At 46.4% G+C, this 20,037-nt stretch overlaps 1 protein-coding gene across 1 annotated transcript; it reads right to left on the bottom strand.

Annotated features, from left to right (window-relative positions):
* Window positions 1–1,721: 1,721 nt before the first annotated feature.
* On the bottom strand, window positions 1,722–19,691 carry LOC119389143 (testis-specific serine/threonine-protein kinase 1-like). The gene is made up of 3 exons (XM_037656377.2): window positions 19,491–19,691; window positions 12,938–13,112; window positions 1,722–2,031 (listed from the first exon to the last, which is right to left on the bottom strand). Exons 1-3 carry the CDS (start codon window positions 19,689–19,691, stop codon window positions 1,799–1,801), a joined length of 609 nt encoding a protein of 202 aa, XP_037512305.1. The 3' UTR covers window positions 1,722–1,798.
* Window positions 19,692–20,037: the final 346 nt, after the last annotated feature.

Genomic DNA, 20,037 nt, shown 5'->3' with positions numbered 1-20,037 from the left:
TCGAAGCGAATGAGACAGAAAGGCGGTAGCCGGGCGCTGAAGACGGGCAGTCGGGTTGCGGACCCGAGCGTTCAGCACTTCATCCGGCCGGGGCCTTCGGACCGCGGCGTCAAGGGAGGGCGAACTACAACGGTTCGTGAGTTCGAGGGCAAGGCCTGCTGATCCCGGCGCAGGCAAAGCAACGGAAGTTGGGCTACGGGCCAGAGTCTTGTATCGAGCCACTTCCTCGGGCTAATCTTGGCCTCGTAGTGCGTCGTCGAGCATCCACCGTTCTCTCGTCAACGCCAGCCAGACCCTCCAACTCAACCTGTCAAGCCTACGCTAGTTGGTGAAACGACCGAGCTCATATTCTTCCCCGCTCCGCTGCTGAACCGCGCCTCAACTGTAACGCTTAGCTTAAAACTTTGAACTTGTGTTTTGTTTATTGCTAAGAATCTTTTACCGTGTGCAATGAACCTTTTGTTCAGTGTTTAGTGTTATGTAGATTTTCTTTCCGCTCTAATGGTTTATTAAAAGTTTTTTTTTTGTGTGTGTTGAAACCAACGGCTTTGTCCTTGATAAAGCTCTCCGACGTTCACGTCGTAAAAAGAGCTGTAGTAAAAAGAAAAAGAACTTGCATCACAGTCCTCGAATGTAGTTTCTCAATGCCAGGACAAACCTTTGACGATATTAAGTGGCGAAGTGTGGCACAGTATCAAGTACATTAGAACACAGCACGATGAAATGCTCGAAGTGTGGCAGAGGTTCAAGCATCTATGAAAAACGTGAGGAAATGTTGGATGCGCCACGATGAAAGGCTCGACGTCACACAACCGCACTCAGCCTCGCGGGCGGCGTGAGCAGCCCCGGCAATATTTTATATTGCTGTGGCGGCGCATGCTATTCTGCGAGAATGCGTGCTCGTCTCATAAGCCCTCGCCAAATGTCTGTTTCGACTACATCCGAATTTATTGTTAGTAGATCTGCTAATATCCAACACGCGGAAACGTGGTACGCATACAGCTATCACCATCGATTGCTTTTCCTCAAAATGTCGCAACTGGCCAATTTCGTTATGCACACGAAAAATAATTGTGCTATACGACGCGGACCAACAGAGGGGCTGCACAGGGCATCGTGGGTCGTGGTAGTTGTTGGCCGCTCGTGCGTGACACACACCAACTGTAGAGAATCGACAATGGTTCGGGTGGTTATATAAACAGGTTATAAAGGTTATGAATATGGCACTTTAAATATGAGAAATCGCGAATGAAATGAGATCTAAGAAGTGTGCGATACACCGTAGAAAGAAATGTTTAGGCCTACACGAGACTGAAATTGGGGGAGAAAAAGACTGTAATTTAAACGCATGCATGTATGCAAAAATACGATTAATTTGTTAAGCTGCGCGACGACTGATTTCATAGATACAAATACGCTCGCGTCATGCGCTTGATCTTTATTCGTCCACGTCATGTAGCGAAATTTTTCTGAGTTGTTTTCACACTTCTACGGAAATATGACCGCTTTCATTGCTGCTCTGCTTCACGCATAATATTCTTGCGACACCAAAACATACGTGTTCGTCTAATATACTTTGGAAATAAAAGGACGTCAGAAAAGAGAGCAGATCTCAGAGACACTGATGCACAGTGACATCAGGCCGTAGTACGTTAGCGTGTAAGCCGGAATAGTGCAGGACATTGGAAATATACGGATCAAGGCAATGTCGCAATGCAAGGCAAGTTATGCTTTCTTTACTGGTCATTCTCTCTTGAGTACATGCGTTCAGCACACGATACTTAGCAAACTCTATTGGTTATACCTGCGGAAAGCGAAGAGTGCGCGTCATCTGCAGACGAACTTGGTGGGGCACGCACTCTGACTCGTACGGAAGGAGCCCGGTGACCATGACAAAAAGTATGACGCCTAGTGACCACACGTCTGCCTTCTTTGGCCGGTACCGAACACCCTGCAGCACTTCGGGAGGCGCGTATGCTTCACTACCGCAGAATGTGGCGCTCAGCTCCTTCGGGTTGCCACTTTCTCCCGCTGCAATAGGTCAGTGTGAACGCTGGGATAACCATTCGTAATTTTTGTATATATCCAGCACTTTGTGCATTAACAAGAAGAAATTCAAGAGTTCAGCTATTTGTAATAAATCGTTTTCAGTATATGGGCATACGTGAAGTTATAAGTTTGAACAGCGCGACTGGACGCGGACAGAGTAGAACACACGTACACACACACATGCATGCATACACCGCGCTGACTGCTACTTTTTTGCTATTTGATATGGACCGGGCAAGGCTACGGAAGGACGGGAGCGCAACATGACGTGCACGCCTTCATAGACGCTCCTAAATAGTTGATTGCAGCAACTAGCCGAACTGTCTCTGCGACTGTATTATAGTTGATAGGTGCGTATCTGAAGGCGTGGACGTCCTCTTGCGCTCCCGTCCATCCGGCGGAAAACTTTAGTTGTATATGAAGGATAATTCTTTGGCACCGTCTTCCGCGGACAAAGAAAGTGGTTTCGCGGTAATTCAAAAGTCCGTGTACTTGACAAAGGCTTCAGATACTGTTTTCGCCGTGTTCAATGCGCCTGACGACATTTCGCTGAGGCAACTTCTGAATGAAGCAGTGAATTTATGCAAAAGATTTAATCTTCAAAGCCTCGCCTCGTCGATAGGAAATAGCAAAACGTTGCCGTCAGTGCTGTGTGTGTGTGCGCGCGCGCGCGTGTTCTAGTCTCTCTGCTTCCAGTCATGCTGTTCAAACTTACTATCAACAGCCAACGAGCCCTCCAACGCACTTTGGCCATACTTCAAGTTTTAAAACATAAGCACGTAATGATGTTGCATGTTCACGAATATCACTGATATCGCTCTTAAGCTAGTGGGCTTTATCTCAATTAGCATCGTGTGCACTAAGCAGGAAGTGAAATTTTTCTAATAATTAGTCTATGTTCAAGCGATTAATTAGAAACACTCTGGAGCTGTACGCACAATATGCTGAATTGATAACTGCCAGCGTGTCATTTGTGGCGCTTATGCAGGATGGCAATGAAGAATGAACTCCTTCTGAAAACTTGGATGTCAACAAAGAAATAACTTGTAGTGTTATTGCACGTGTGCATGCAACTTCTAGCGTTTAAAAAATTTTAGGCGCACAGTGCTTCAAAGTAATAATGCATAGCGTTTTCTGGTGAATGGGTCGGAAATGGCGATAGAGAGCTATACTTTTTGGTGAGAAATTGCAAGGTTCAAGTAAATTATTACTGCGGACGTTAGATAATGGTATATACTCGTATATGACCTTGGACGTGAGACGGCTGTACGTGTGCGGTATAAAATATGTACTCAATAAAATAATGACTGTGAATAGTGAGTGTTATGGCGACCAAAGGAAGCGGTGAAGGATTAGTATGACAGCGCTATTTCTGTAGCGTAGTATTTCCGCAGATCTCTTGACTTTTGGGTAGGTGGTCTACAACTGTGATTGCATTGTCACTATTACGTCGATATTCCACTACAATTAGCACAGCCGAGTGAGTCATGGGGTGTTGCTTGCTTCTGGAAACTTTACAACTAATGGAATGACGAGAACAGCACTGTTTAAATAAAAGCCTTAAGAGGAAGAACTGTATTCATCTGAAGTGGAAGATGAGGTCAAGTGTTTTTGTTTTCTTTCCTCTGTCGCTCTCATTCTCGACTTTCGAGGAGAACATGCAGAAGTCTATTGCAGCAGTCACAGACAATTGGAAGGTAACATCCAGTTAGTAGCAGACTGAGTGTTGTGAGTGAGCCCTACTCCTAATCAAGAAAACAGTACTTCTTTTTGCCTTGTTTTCTCAGGTATCCCGTTCTCTGAAATTCACTTTGATCGTTCGTTGCTTATTAGACACCCTTTGCCAACACTTTGTTATATCACGATGTAAGAAAGACTTGCGATCTGCAGCTCTTGTGGGTGTATTGATATATCCATTTCGGAACAGCGCGAAAGACGAAAGGCACAGAAGAAGATTTAACAACACAAGCGCTGTAACTGAGTGCTTTATTCAAGCAAAACAGAAAAAGAAAGCGAAGAAACATAATAACAAAATGTGCGCGCGCAACCTATGCACGTGAAAAGACTACAGGCAACGCAATAGACGGTGTACTAACAGACGTGTAGCCATTTTGCAGTTAGAGAATGCTTCAGCTATCTCCCTTATGCGGGAATCATTGTGGCCAAAAACGGTGGTCGTGCGGCAGAATTCCGGGCAGCACCCACAAGCAGCACAGTGGGCAGTCAAATGGGAGTACGGCGTACCCTTTCAAGAGCTATGGTGCTCACGCAGGCGAATGTTGCGGCTGCGCCCCGTTTGCCCGACATAAACCTTACCGCATGACAACAGAATGGAACATACGAGATTGCTTTGGCAAAGAAAAAATTGCGTGCGGTGCTTGACTGTGCAAATTCTGCTAGACGACACATTCACACCTGGGAACAGCTTATCACTTCTGGCACGCAAGGCTGTTCAGCTTATTTTTGGCGAAGTCTTCTGTGTCTTTCGTCTTTTGCGCTGTTTCGAAATGAACCCGAACCAACTAGCCAAACTCCCCCTTTTGCTGCATATTGATATATGTTTGGCAAATAGTGCTGACGTGGCCTTTTCGTCAGAAGCTGCGTTGCCAAGTAGGCCTCTCTGCCAGACACTGAACGAACCGCAATTACCAGGCTGCGGGTACACGCTGAGCAAAGGAAGTTGTGCAGCTAACGAAAACAAAAAGCCGGGCGTGAGGTTGTAACGGGAAATCTGAAGAAGGCAGTTACTATTACAGTTTACGTAGGTGCTACAAAAGCCCTGAATTTCAAGTCTGAGCGTAAGCACCTCACAGACCACATAGTGAGCACACTGGCATGTGTAAGTTAGTGATGCAGAACTATCGATGGTACTATCGATACTATCGATAGCTGAGTCACTATCGAACTATCGATGGTAAAAGATACTATCGATAGTGCTATCGATAGTTTAAAATCAACAGCGCGAATTCATTGCAGAATAAATTTGGTTCCCCGCGCTCATACTACATAGTGTAGCCGGAGGAGCAGGCTGAAGGACAAGGAAGTTGACATGCTTGCGTTATTCACCAGAGTGCTTCGCTGACACATGGTCATACAGTCAAGCTATTAAGCTGCAGCGGAAAGAAAGCCGTTACATGGGGTGGAACTGCGCGTCTTCAGTTTTATATTGTATTTGATGATTGCAAAATGAAAAAATGATCAAGAACTAAGTTTGTTAATTGTAAGATGTAACTGGTTGCTTTTAAATATTCATTTATTCATGGACATATGCCGCCATTTTCACTGCGTAAATAATTTCTCTCGATAAAAATTTCCTCATAAATTAAGCGAAGCTGAGAGTAGGTTATCCCAAATATTTTGGCAATTTGGCCAGCCAGCAACAGCATCGTTATTCGCGCCACTATGGATAGTTCGTCACGTGGTTCTGACGGTGAAGAACGCTGCAGCAAGACTGGAAAATACAAAGCTCTTTTTTTGGTCGAACTTGTGCCCAGAAAATCAAAACTCAGAATACAAGCGATACACGCTGCGCAGTGATAGCATCGAGAACAGTCGCCGGCCGTCGAGTAATCTGACAATAGGTAGAACGCTTCGTCTTTTATACATCAGTCATCAAACCTTCCAGTGTTATTGCTATTGCTCGCGTAAGCTCTCGAATAAACTTGAATATTCACGTCCGGCGCGTAAGCATAAAATGTCAAACAATCGCGAAACTTCTCAAACATTGCGGCGCGGTCTGCGTCAAACGCAGCTAACAGTCTGTGGGTGAAACCCGAATACATCGAAACAAAGCAATAAACACGCGTGGCAGTAATATCGCAACTAATATTACCAATGGTACTACCGATTCGACTATCGATAGTTTATCGATAGTAGTACTATCGATAGTTTGTTTACACTATCGATAGTTTCAAAGAAACTCTCGATACTATCGATAGTCAATTTACCGATAGTTCTGCATCACTAGTGTAAGTGCACTCATTCCACCGAAACCAGAAAACCGACGAATGTGCAGCGAAGCGCGCGAGATGAAATTTTTTTTACGCCATAAGGTAAAATAAAAGAAAGAGTTCAGTTTCGCGGATAAAGGCCAGGACCGTTCAATGCAAAGACCCGTGTGTCCAGCGCGCTAAGTCAGGTGGTCGACCGGGTGAAATACTATATCCACAATAAAGATGGCCTTGGGGGATGGGCTTGAAGCAATTCACAAAGCACTGACTTACAAATGACATTTTAAATGAAACACCAAGGAGAGTAGCAATGTTTACGCATTAAACCTGTACTCAGTGAATGGAAACCAGGCTGTCACCAAGAATGTTTTATCGATGTAGTATTAGCCAAACTACCATGCACCAGGCCTACAACTATTTGCTCTGGAAGTAACAACCGCCACTATGTGATACGCGCAACGAATGAGTAGCAGTACTGCACTGGCAACCACATGCACCCCGTCTATGCACACAAAACCCGTTTACATTGCCGATACCTGTCCCCCCTCCTTGTTTTCTTTCTTTTGTCTAGGATTTCTCCCGCTTGCTCTCCCGATTGGCGGGATATCTAAATAGCCACCTGCTGTGTCACCCGTCTTTTAGATGTGAAGCATCTTACGGCGGAGTTCAATCCGGTGGTGGTGGTGGTGTGCCGCGTGACCACCCTTACTGCGCATGCGCAAACCCTCTCCGCTTCCCCTCCCCACTCCCCTCTCCCTTTCCCCCTCTCCCCTTCCCCTCTGCACATCACCTGTCCCCTTCCCTCCCCCTCTCCACTCCCCTCCCTCTTTCCCCTCTCCCCTTCCCCTCTCCACATCACCTGTCCCCTTCCCTTTCCTCCTTCTCTTTTTCTTTCCCCTCTCCTTTCCCCCTCTCCACTTGCCCTCCTCCCTTTCCTCTCACCACTCCACCTCTAGAACGCGGGCTCTACATGCCGAAACACCGCTTCGCATCGCCTCATGGTCCCCTTTAGCGGGAGATGGTGTGAGTTTTTTTCACAGTACCCTGCCCTCGCTGGTGAGAGGACGAAGGTGCACACGTACACAGTGCTAAGGAGAGCAGTTGCTGTCTTGACAGAGCCTGGTCTTCTGGTCGAAACGTTGGCTCCAGCGGCAGCCAAGGATTTTTCTCCTCTTAAAACTTTCGTCTTCCCCTAGACCTCCGCCTTACTTGGACTTCCAATGTCTTAGTGATTCAAGCAATAAATAAAAAAACTCACCAAATAAAGATATTTATAACTCTTAGGGATGGTAAAATGCTGCTTTAAATATACATTAAGAGGGGTTACCTTAATTAAGAGAAACCTCCGAGACGCAACTAACGAGTGTAGGCTAGTGCCATACAGATCGCTAATAAGGCCTCTACTTGAGTACGCGCCCGTCGTGTGGTCACCACATCGTGGCAAAGATATAAATATGCTGGCGTATATTCAGAAAAAAAGCCATTAGATTGATATGTAATCGTTACCATCACTATTTTTCACCGACATTACATGCTAACAAGTTACAGCTAAAACATTTGGCGCACAGACGTACTTGCGGCCGTGGTGTCCTGCTGCATTAAATTGCTCGTTGGGAAGCATTTATCATATGCACCGATTGTTTTCACAAACCTTTCTTCTCGACTCGCAAGAAGAAGTCACCACCTTAACATAATTCCTTTGAAATCATCCATTGATTGCTTTAAGCTTTCATTTTTTCCTCATAATATTGATATTTGGAATGGTCTTGCGGGCTTCCAGCGTGAGTTGCCCAGTGATGAATTTTTGAGCAATTGCCAAAGTGCGTGCACTGATGAGCTGTGTATAATTTCCTGATATAGATCTTTTTTTTTAAATGTCTATACTTTTTTCGCTAAGGAGAACAGAAAGTTGGGAAAGTTTGTACCGATCCATGAATGTACTTGGAAGCGCAAAACACACAAAATACACCATAACTAGACAAGAGTGCACCACTTCAAACTAAACTTTACTCACAGAAATTGGCCAGGTTTTATCACGTACCAAAGGGAACAGCAAGACGGAAAAGCATACGTGAAACAACCGACTAACAATTGATGAAAAAGTATCACATCAAAAATAAAATCAGTAACAAAAACGTAAAAAAAGGCTACCTTCTGCGCATGAGGGTCACAAAAATAAAGTGAAACAACTGTGGTGAAAACAACTAGATCATGCCAAGCGTGTGCGTGGCTGCCTCTACTCTATTCCCAGTGCCAAAGACTTATCGAGATAAGCCAATACACTATTTAGTAGGTTAATAGACGGCTGGCTGATGCACGTGGAAGCATTTCTCTGCATATGGCAAGCTTCGATTATTTCTCTCGTTAGCCCGTTTCGGTGCCGGAACAGAACGGTGGTTTTGTTGAGTTTGGGATTGAACCCGCACTGTCGACAGTGACGCGTCAGGTGTGAATAGGGGCCACCTTTTAGGAAGCCGTGGTGCCCCTTTCCCTAACATCCAGGCAGCGGCCAGTCTGGCCTACGTAGCAATGACCAAAAAGGGAATCGTGAGGAAATGCGAATGCATTTCTTGCGTCGAGAGTACACGGCGTAGTAATTTTAATGGCGTAAATTAATGACGAGACGAGGATCTGCCATCGCCTTGAGAGGCGCCCAGCCAGCGAACGGTCGAGAGTGAGGCGCGCGCTTCACTCCATTTATATATACATGCGAGCGAGCGGACGGGAGAGTGGGGCGCAGGGAGGAGAGAGAGCGAACGGCGAGAGAAGGAGCGGCGAAGCACTGCACCTACCCTCTCCTACACTCTCTCCACACACGCGGGAGCTCCGCCGAGCTCCCGCGATGCGAGCGCCCTCACACGCCAGAGCGCGCTCCTCCTCTCCACTCACTCTCCGCTACTCCACCTGCACCACCTGCTCCGGTTGCTAGGGGCGAGGATAAGCGCGCGCGCCCGCAGCTGTTGCTATGGGAGAGGGAGTGGGAGCGGAGAGATAACACCTGCCGGCGCGCGGACACCAACAGACGCCTGACATGCCCCCGACTAAGAAATGCATTCGCATTTAAAACACGTTGCTCACGGAGGACAGAAAAGGCATACTGCGATTAGTGTTACGTGTTGTCTGCCTCGGCTATCCCTCGTTACGCAGGCGTTTGTGAAGATCTGGGTATATGGAACTGAGTTTATTCTTGGCATTGTAAACGACGTCAACAGTGCATCGAGAGGCCATATCTTCGGTCGATGAGAAAGTCCGTGCATATAGGGTATGATGGCATATTTCTTTCTGTTCTCCGCCTGAGCATTGAGTTCACCATACGTTCTTGCTTTGATAAGCTTCAGACAATTCTGGCTCGCAGTGGCGATGTTCTTTTCATTTAGCTGGCCTCACGCAGCTTTACACTTGGTCTAATGCCCTCGCGTGCATTAAATGCTGGCATAGTTTGGTCAGCGCTGGCCGGATGCAAGAAAAAGCAATCACATTTTTTACCAGCTTATAATGCGCGGAGCGGAAGTCAAGCAGGGCTTTTGATGGATGGGGCATGTATTTTTAACAAATGTGCGAACCGCCTACCACGAGATGCACGTTGAGGAACTGGATGGTCTGGTGTCTGGGGGTTTAAAAAAAAAAACTTCAGGTCGAGCCTTTCTTTCTTGAAGACCGTCAACATATCTACTATCCTGTGGCTGAAATTGAGAGCGTCAACAAAAATAAGGTAGTCATCTACGTACCTCAAGACCTTAGAGCCAAACCTCACAAGCCCCTATGTGTAGGTCTGTCAGCCTTAGTCAAGAAAATGTGGCTCAAAATCGGTGCAGCACAAGACCCGATGCACACACCACAGCGCTGAACTTATCGGCCCCCTTCCAGGAAATAAGCGTTGAGGACATGTTCTATTCCACAGCCCAGGATGACCTTTTGGAAGCAGTGCGGGAAGTAATTGAAAAAAGCGAGACTGTTGCGCTTCAGAACAATTGCAGAATTTCGTCAGTCCTTCCTGGAGCTTCTCAGGGTGTACTTAAGCTCCACAATTCTCTTCAGCCAAACAGGTTATATGTATTGGGTCGAGCGTCGCGCGAGTACTGTGTTCGGTGTTTTACGCCAAATTTGATCCAGCACTAAAGCAAGCACTTCATCACGCACATGTCATCAAGGTGTATAGATGCGTTGATGATTTCTTAATCTTTTTTAATCTTTCACCTACTGACCAGCTACCTCATGTGGCAGATGAAATTTTCGATGTTTTTAGAGCCTACTCAAAGAATATGGTATTTACTAAAGAAGTTCCTGCATGCAAGACCACTAGGTTTATATACTTAGAAATATCCTTTTGACATGACGGACACGTATGTTGGAAGTGCGCCCCGAGGTCTAAAAAGGCACTTCTGCCTTTCGAATCCGACACTCGAAGTTGGTGAAACGGAGAATTGCGAATCTGTGTTTCATGAATGCCCTTAACAAAAGTTATCCGCACGTCATGCAGGAAATCCTGATGGAGCAGGTGGATCGGCTGACAGCCTGTCACCAATTTTGTGGTCGGTTGGTGAAACGTTGGCCAGAAAGATGAAAAAAAAAAACACGTGCCCGGTCACTGGATGAGACAAGGAATACTGAGGTGATGCCCTACTTTCACAAGAAGTCTCACGGGCTAAAACGAGTGTCGCAAGTTTAATGGGAACTTAGGCCCCCTGCAATATATCTGACCTTCGCGCCCGTATCGCAGGCGGTGACCGCAATTCAGCCTGCAAAACCAGTCACCGAACTGTTTTCACTAAGTGCAGCGTGGGGGTAGTTTTTAAATGCGAAGCATTTCTTAGCGAATTTCTGCGACTTTGAGAATATCTATCTATCTATCTATCTATCTATCTATCTATCTATCTATCTATCTATCTATCTATCTATCTATCTATCTATCTATCTATCTATCTATCTATCTATCTATCTATCTATCTATCTATCTATCTATCTATCTATCTATCTATCTATCTATCTATCTATCTATCTATCTATCTATCTATCTGCCTACGACTTTGAGCTCTCCTGGCCGTTTCGTTAATGGGATGTATAGCAAAATTCGTATGGCATAACATGGCTGAATAACGAAGATAAATGTCAGGTCATAACATGAAATTATGATATACATGTCATGAACGGCATGACTTGCATGTCCTGGTGTTGGTGCTCTAGCGGCTGTTTCGTTAACTTGAAATATACCAAAATTAGTATGGCGTGAAGAGTGCACGACAAACATAAATGACAGGTGAAAATCATGACACGCATGCCATGTACAGCATGATTTACATGACATGGTCTCGGGGCGCTCGCGGCCGCTTAATTGGATCTATACATACCAAAATTGGTGTGACAAGACATTTCTGAATACTGAATGGCGAACATAAATGACAGGCGGTAACATTAAAATCATTACGTCATGTACGCCATGACATAAATGCCCCGCACATTGTGCATTTGCGGTCGTTTCGCTATCTTGACATGTACAAAATTTTGCATTGCATGACGTGACTGCAGGAGAACATATATCACAGGTGGTAACATGTAAATCATGACATAGATGTCATGTACAGCATGATTTTCATGCCATACTCATGGTGCGCTCGCGGCCGTTTCGCTAGCTTCATATACATCAAAATTGGTATTGCGTGACATCACTGTACGGCAAACATAAATGACATGTGGTAACATGACAATCATTGCACGCATGCCACGTACACCATGATTTATATGACATGATCGCCGGGCGCTTGCGGCCGTTTACTTAGGTGCATATATACCAAAATTGGTGCGACGAGACATTCCTGTATGGCGAACACAAATGACTGGTCCTAAGGCGCAAATCATGGTATGCATGTCATGCACAGCAGAATTTAGATGCCACGCTCATGGTCTGCTCGTGGCTGTTTCGCTAGCTTGACATACCCCGATATTGGTATCGCGCGACTCGACTGTACGATGAACACTAATGGCAGGTGGTTACATGCCAATCATGACATGCATGTCGTGTAGAGCATGATTTGCACGCCATGTTAATGGTCTGCTCGCGGCAGTTTCCCTAGCTTGATACACACCGAAACTGGTATTGCGTGGCGTGACTGTATGACGATCATAAATGACAGGTCCTAGTGCACAGATCACAACATGCATGTCATGTACGGCATGATTTACATGACACTGTCTTTGTGCGCTTCCGGTCTTTTTGTTAACTGGATATACACCAAAATTGGTATGGCATGACATGAGTCCGTGACGAACATAAATGACAGGTCATGCATTGTATATACCAGAGTATACAATGCAGGATATAAAAGATCGTTTCGTGCATGCACGTATGACAAACATGGGATATATAGTGAACTAGATATCATGACATGAAAGACTTCAGTTTGCTCAAAGAGAAACAAGGCGATGTATGCAGCTCTCTGCTGGCTGCTTCGCATTACATTGATTCCCACAGTGCGTGGGATCTGCCGGATTCATTCATATTGTATTTTTGTTGTATGCATGCACTCACTCTTGCAATATCTTGCTATGCTAGATTGCAGTGTATATAGACAATAAAAAAGTAATATGCATACCGCAAGTCTACAGTTGGCAGGTTTATTAAACACATCTTTTTCATAACCTGGTCTCAATTAGCCGAGACACTCTGAATAAGGCCAGCGCTAGTGCATGCTACTTCGGCGCATGCATTTTGTGAACTCGAAAGTGCACCTGGCTGTAACGGAGCTCGCAGTTATTTTGCTCTGGTTCAAAGAAAACAGTTAGTTCCACGGGTAGCTGTGCACTTCACAAAAATTGCGAAAATTCAGGCAGGATTAACACGGATGCCTTGCTCTCGTAGTGCTGGCTCTGGCTCTCAGGGTGTAGCACTTTTTTCCATAAATTTAGGCAACTATGTCAAAAGCGCACGAAGGCATTCTCACTGCAGTAACGTGCGAAGCTGAAGTCGGCCAACTTTACTCGGTTTGTTGAAGTGAGTAGGATGTTCTCGCACTTGAGGTCCCTATGGGCAATGTCCTTGTAGTGTAGGTAGGCCAAGGCGCTGGCCATCTCCATAAAGTATCGGGACGCCCTCTTCTCTTTGAACCGCTTCACTTTCTGCACAAATAATGCAATATTTTATGGCACTATAAATACAGCAGCAGTCGAGGCCATCTCTCATTCTAAAGCGAACCTCGCGCCCCAGATAATTCCCATTTGATCTCATTTATGCAGTGAAGGGGAACATTATCTAATCATGAGTGCTCAAAAATATCTCCTTAACAAATAAGGTACCGTCAATACCGCGGTTTCTAATTTACATATTTTCCAATAGCACTGGTCAGCTTAGCAAAGGCAGGCGTTGAATGCCTTGGGAATAATGAATGCAACTTGAAGGCACTTAAATCAACAAAAATAATAGATATGAGCGTGCACAACGAACAACTAAATGGAGCAATAGGTGTGCATAATGTGAGACATAGGCGCCTGAATACATGGCGTACAACAAAACAGCAATATGTAATTCATGAGAGACGCGAAGGAAAGGGCCAGAGGTGGTGAACGTGCTTTACCTACCCCCACTTTACACTTCCTAGAATGTACGACTGCACCTTCACGACGTGGTTTGCTTGGCATACGACCACTGCCGGCAAAGCCAGGTTTTTATCAGCGGTTGGCCTATGTCATTGGCGAACACATATAGCTCAAAGTTTGCAGCATCGCGATGCGCTCTTAGCCCTCTCACCATTCTTACGGCCGTCACTGACACTCTTGTCGACGTCGAGCGCTGCTTTCCCTTTGCTGCCACTAGCATGCTCGAAATCGGAATTACGCGAGGCTGACCAACGCAAATATTTAAACATTTAAGCAGCAGTAGTCCCACTTCGCTCAACAGCCTCACATACGTCATACAGGACATATCACCACGGTTATTCTAGCGTTATCGCGTGCATCATTATCATTGTCAGCTGTAATACTACTGCAGGATTTTCAGAATAACGCCCCAATGAGGACCGAAACAATCTGATTTCTCGGTGCTCGCCCTACGTGGTCAAGCTATCAAAAATCGCTAGTGCGCACAAGCCGCCTCGAACTAAGTGTCGCCAATGCAAGTGACACGCACGCAGGAATTAGGCGACAGTCCTGGACATAATGAAGCGTATCTCTCATAGCCTCCTTCGGCCGGCCTTCTGATGAGTGATTCCAGGCCATGAAAGGTGATCACTAGGGTAGCCGTCCCGACGGAGGCATGGGCCTAATCGTTGCTGCGGGAGCAGGTTTGTTCGCTCCGGCCAGCAGCATTCTTCAAGAAGTGTCGGTGTGTGGCCATGGGTGGCGGAATGTCAAAATCGTGTGCGAGGTGGATACGCGGCAGGATTCCGGCATTGTTTTTGGCAGAGATCAGCGCAGCGAGCAGTGGAACAATGCTTCCATATTGGGCTCGCTCACCTCATATAAGGCCACGTGTTGACTGCTCTTAAGCCTCATCAGGTTTGTTGTCTTCTTATGGCGCATTTGCGACTAACCATCCTTTTTCGTGCATTCAGCTACTATGGTGCGCTCGCAATTTTTATTCGCTCGTGTTCTTACCGATCGAACGGGCACACGTGAGAGGTTTTCATGCGCGATTCCTTTCCGTTACATTCTTACCTTGAGATTAGCAGAGCGTACGTGCCTGTCTACCGTGTTTAGATGTTGAGCTCATGGGATCTTGTGGCACCACACGCGATGTTTTTCAGGTTGCGTGCAGTAGTTTATGTTTTCGGCCCGTAAGTTATCCCTGAAATAAGCGTAATTTTCGCTTAACGGATAGCGGTAATTTAATTGCCAGGCATGGGTTGCGAATGCCTAACGTTTCCGAGCCAACCCAACTTTCTTTTTTTGTGAATTTGATAAACATCGAAAGCGGGGGGGGGGGGGGGGGGCTCCTTTGCTAGTAATTAGCGCAAGCGTACACATATTCTTCTAGTCTGGTTGCCACTCTTAATCACGCTTTTTCGTCGGGCCGCCTAACAGTATTTTTGTTTTCTCCGGGTCCTTCTTTAATCTTACCTTAACGCTTGTTTCGTTTACATATGCACTATATTTTTCGTGATTCGTCACCGTCACTGCTGAAAAGCGCGATGTCGTTCGCAAAACGCGAGTAGCTAAGATATTCTCCGTTAATCCTTATTTCTATTTTCTTCGCGTTCTAGCTCTTTAAATATTTATTGTGAATGTGCCGTGAATAACAGCAAATACATTGTAACTCTTCGCCTGCCCCCATTCTCGATCAGGATTTTCCTGCCTTTATTCAGAAATGCGGTGGCTGTGGGATCGTTTTAGATGTTGGCTATGGTATTTTCAGATGTTTAGGTATTCCTTTATGACATAATTATTCCGGAACTGCTGGCGTGTGTTCACATGTGTGAATAAATGTCTGTTGATCACCATGCATATATGTTGCTCCTTCTGCGCGCTTAAAAACTCATCAGGACGGCAGCTGCAAGAGGCGCACCGCTTCGCAAACCCGAACTGCCGTTCTCCATTGGAGTGCGCTTTCGATCTGAGGCAGGCGTTCATGAAAAGTGTTTTTTGTAGAGGAGATGTGACTGTCAAACTTCTAAGATAAACTTACACTTTGTAGCGAAGAGGAATGCCCAGCGCTGCAGCCACATCGCCAGCTCTGCTCGAGGCACGAGCTAGAGATGCCCTGCCTGTGTTTGCTGAAACGCTGCCTGCGCCTGTACATCTTGCTGTCCCTACTGTTTTTGCTGTCCCTACTGTACATCTTGCTGTCCCCAGTGTTTTTATTATATTTTTGGTCGAGGTGCTGGGTGGCAGCAGGCAGAGCGGCTGTTTCTGCGTATCGTGTCAAGTGGTCGACGGCGACGACCCAGCGGTTTCCGGAAGCCGTGAATGGAAGAGGTCCATACAAGTAAATGCCAATTCGGTCGAACGGCCTGGCCGGGCACGGTATTGGCTGGAGCGTACCAGAGACGTGCGGGGTAGGAGCTTTGCGTCGTTGGCACTGTGGGCATGGCCGAATGTACTTGCGCACAAAGGTGTACATGCCTCGCCAATAGAACCTCGAGGAAAGTCGTGTGTATGTTTTGAAGACGCCCGCATGTGCACACTGTGGGTAAGCGTGAAAGGCTGAACATATTTTAGCTCGAAGATGTCGAGGTATCACCAGCAACCACTTGCGGCCGTCAGACATGTAGTTCCTGCGATAGAGGAGGCCATTACGGATCTCAAAGTGAGTAGCTTGACGACGCAAGGCCCTAGGAGCTGAAGGAAAAGTCGACGGCTTGGAAAGGAATCGGAGCAGAGCGCTGATCCAGGCATCCTTGCGTTGCTCCGACGCCATGTCGCAGTCAGCTGGGAACGAAAGTACTTCGTCCACGGCAGATAGGCAGGCAGTGCTGTCGGTTGACACAGGCGAGCGTGATAGGGCGTCGGCATCGGTGTGGCGGCGGCCCGACCTGTAGACAACGCGCATATCGAAATCCTACAACCGCAAAGCCCAGCGAGATAATCGGCCGGAGGGGTCCTTCAACGTGGATAACCAACAAAGCGCATGGTGGTCTGTGACTACGTCGAAGGGGCGGCCATACAGATAAGGTCGAAATTTACCAAGAGCCCAAATTATGACCAAACATTCCTTCTCTGTAACAGAATAATTGGTCTCTGCTTTAGTGAGGGTGCGGCTTGCGTATGCGACGACGTACTCTTGGAATCCAGATTTACGCTGCGCGAGCACGGCGCCGAGTCCAACACCGCTGGCGTCGGTGTGGACCTCAGTCGGAGCAGTAGGGTCGAAATGACGCAGGATTGGCGGTGAGGTGAGCAGATGGCGCAACTCTTGAAAAGCATTGTCACAAGCGGGCGTCCAAGCGTAACTTTTCGAGTCGCTTCGTAGGAGCTGATTCAAGGGAGCGGTGATGGTCGCAAAGTTCCGGATGAAGCGGCGAAAATAGGAACAGAGGCCAAGGAAGCTACGAAGTTCTTTGAGAGACGCAGGTTTAGGAAAGTCAGCAACTGCCCGAAGCTTGGCGGTGTCGGGAAGAATACCGTCTTTGGATACAACATGGCCAAGGATGGTGAGCTGCCTTGCGCCAAAGCGGCATTTATTCAGGTTGAGCTGAAGGCCAGCGTCAGTTAGGCACTGAAGCACTTCCTCTAGCCTACGGAGGTGCGTAGGAAAATCTGATGAAAATACAACCACGTCGTCTAGGTAGCAGAGGCATGTTTTCCACTTAAGACCTCGCAAAATGTTGTCCATCATGCGCTCGAATGTTGCGGGCGTGTTGCAAAGACCGAACGGCATGACACGGAATTCATGACTGCAATGCATCTCCATTGTAATTCCCACTGTGATTTTATACAAGCGTGGATCATAAACACTCGTCAGATATCGACACTTTGTTGTCTCTGCACGACCCGTCCAACTCTGTGCTGCTTTCGTCGGCTCATTTCTTCAGCCGCAAGTATCTCTACATCCTACGCAATAGCGAGTGTCATAGCTTTCTCGAAATACAAGGCATGGACACTTGCACGAGCGGTACGCCGCAACCCAAACAAAAATACTGAACGCGCGTTTCAGCTGTATAGAAAGGGAGCGGCCGAGTAATGCTCCTTTACTACACACTGGTTGTTTATGACACCTTGTGGTCGTAATTTGTCGCGTGGGTTTATTATTGTCTGTCTGTTTTTTTTAACGCTATACATGTCCGTTCATTGACATATCTTTTTAAAATATTGCGCTCTTCGCTTTCGCATCCCACGGCGGCGTCGCGCATTACCGTTCGCTATTGCGAACAGCAAACGGGAGCCCACGATCAGCGGAAAGATGAGCGCGATTATCTACCGAACAAACATGTCCATCTACTCTACGGCTCCGTAAGTCTTAGCTCCGTGTTCGCATGGCACGCTGACCGAACACAGCAAAATAAAAATAAAATGGGAGGGAGAGGGGGCTGTAAAGCGAAGGGCAGACGAAGCATGTGGACTATACGTACTTCGGCGCGCACTGCCCTGCAAAGCTTCCAAGGAGATGTATGTTGGGATTTTTGCGCCGTTCGGGTCTCGTGTGGCGGCACTGAGTTTCTACGGACGCGCGCAGCATTGTCTGTAGCACTGCTTACACGCCTTTATATACGTTAATTATTGCTTTCTTCGGTCTGCAAGACCGGCAAGCTAATGCTGATTATTGCTCTCTGGCGCGTGTGCGACGTCGGCAGTCTGTTTTAAAATGCAGGTGTCGCAATATTGAAGGGTGAATTTTACAGTCATAATATTGCTCTGCAAGTTTGGCTTATGTTGCAGGCGAGCAACTAAATTGCACGGAGAATATGAACTGAAGATGAAGATGGCTTTTGCGCGTGTCGGTCATTTCCGAACCAGACAACTGTGCCATCTTGTTGGCGAAACAACTTCGCGCCGGTACTTTCTTTTTCCTAGTTCAGGTAATTGATAAATTTGATTAAAATTAGTGTTACCGTTCTCGGCATCGTCAGGCTTCCCTCGTTGCCTGAACAGCGCACGAAGCATTGGGAAGTCATCGCAGAACAAAGATAAAAAACCAGCAGCTAGCGCCTGAATGGCTACAATACGCGACTCCTTTCGTTTTCGCGCCCAGCAAAACACGGCGGATCGAGCTTATGGGCTCGTAGACAGATGGCGCTGTACATTTTCTTCTGATTGAATGTGGAGATATCCACACAGCAGGGGCGTAGCCAGGGGGGGGGGGGTTGAAACCCCCCCGAAATTTTTCAGTTTTGCTTGCGGATATATACACGCGCACATACAAACGCACGCACCAACGTAATAAAGTATGGTTGAACACCCCCCCCCCTCGAAAAAAATTCCTGGCTACGTCCTTGCCACACAGGTGCGTGTTTGGGCAGGAGCCTACATGAAGCTTTGGGTTTTACGGACAACAATGGAAAGCTGAACACCTCCGCGATGGAATTAAGTAAGAAACGGTTAGAGTAGTGGTGGCAGAGAAGAAGAGAGAAAGGACAAACATGAATACTGGGAAATATGAGGTCGTTCTGCCGCAAGGGGCAGAATGCTGGGCTGTGAATTTGTTTTTTTTTCTTCTATGGTAAGATGGAATTAGTCTTAAGTAGACAAGGTAATATGCCAACTTAAAGAAAGAAAGAAGTTTTCTTGCTTCTTCTTGTCGAGCCTGGTGGCGCACGTCACCGCCCCGTTATAAAGGGGACGCTCATAGCATCCATCCATCGATCCCCTATTAGTAGCATATATGCTGGAATTATGTAAGCGGCTGATGCTGGCGTCCTATCAACAATTTCACTCAGCCTTATACCATTTTTTCTGGGGCCGAAAAGCTAGCTTTATTTTATCATTAATCAAGGAGTCGCTTATCCGAAATAAATATGCCCGAGTTGCGAGTACAAAACATCCAACAAAAAAAAATGAAATGACTGCCCCTAAATCTTATCGTTTTTCCTAATTAGGGGCACATGTTGATGCTGGCTTTTACAATACCAAAATTTTCTCTAGAAGATCCCCGCCGGTGGCCAACTCCATGATGATGAATACTTTTGACGGCAGATCAATGATTTCGTTGACGCAGGTAATGTGCGGATGTCGAAGGGTAGCGACAATTTTCAGCTCACGGGGCAGGAACTTGGCGCGGTAGACAGCCGATGTCAGTTCCTTGGACACAATCTTGCACGCGTACGGCATACCGCTTTTGTACACCAGCCTGGAGAGAAGAGAACACAAACGTAAATCTATTGTGGGTAGAAAACTGGAGGAATCCTGATGTCTGTCGTCACCTGTCCAAGTGCCAAGCCAGGCGCTGCTCTTAAATGCGAAGCATTTCTTTGCGAACCAAAGGCACTTTGAGCGTTTTTATCTATCTATCTATCTATCTATCTATCTATCTATCTATCTATCTATCTATCTATCTATCTATCTATCTATCTATCTATCTATCTATCTATCTATCTATCTATCTATCTATCTATCTATCTATCTATCTATCTATCTATCTATCTATCTATCTATCTATCTATCTATCTATCTATCT

This window comes from Rhipicephalus sanguineus, chromosome 4 (assembly GCF_013339695.2).
Source record: "Rhipicephalus sanguineus isolate Rsan-2018 chromosome 4, BIME_Rsan_1.4, whole genome shotgun sequence".
Taxonomy (NCBI): domain Eukaryota; kingdom Metazoa; phylum Arthropoda; class Arachnida; order Ixodida; family Ixodidae; genus Rhipicephalus; species Rhipicephalus sanguineus.
The sequence above is the reverse complement of the archived record's forward strand: the minus strand, read 5'-3'. Positions and strand labels throughout refer to the sequence as shown.

What these genes read in the sequence shown, in the direction of transcription:
- LOC119389143 (XM_037656377.2), bottom strand. Translation starts at nt 19,691, where the DNA reads ATGCCGTACGCGTGCAAGATTGTGTCCAAGGAACTGACATCGGCTGTC. An exon ending in ATCTTCTAGAGAAAATTTTG is followed by an intron (nt 13,113 to 19,490) that starts GTATTGTAAAAG and finishes TTATTTGTGCAG; the next exon opens with AAAGTGAAGCGGTTCAAAGA. An exon ending in CAGCTTCGCACGTTACTGCA is followed by an intron (nt 2,032 to 12,937) that starts GTGAGAATGCCT and finishes GACCTATTGCAG; the next exon opens with CGGGAGAAAGTGGCAACCCG.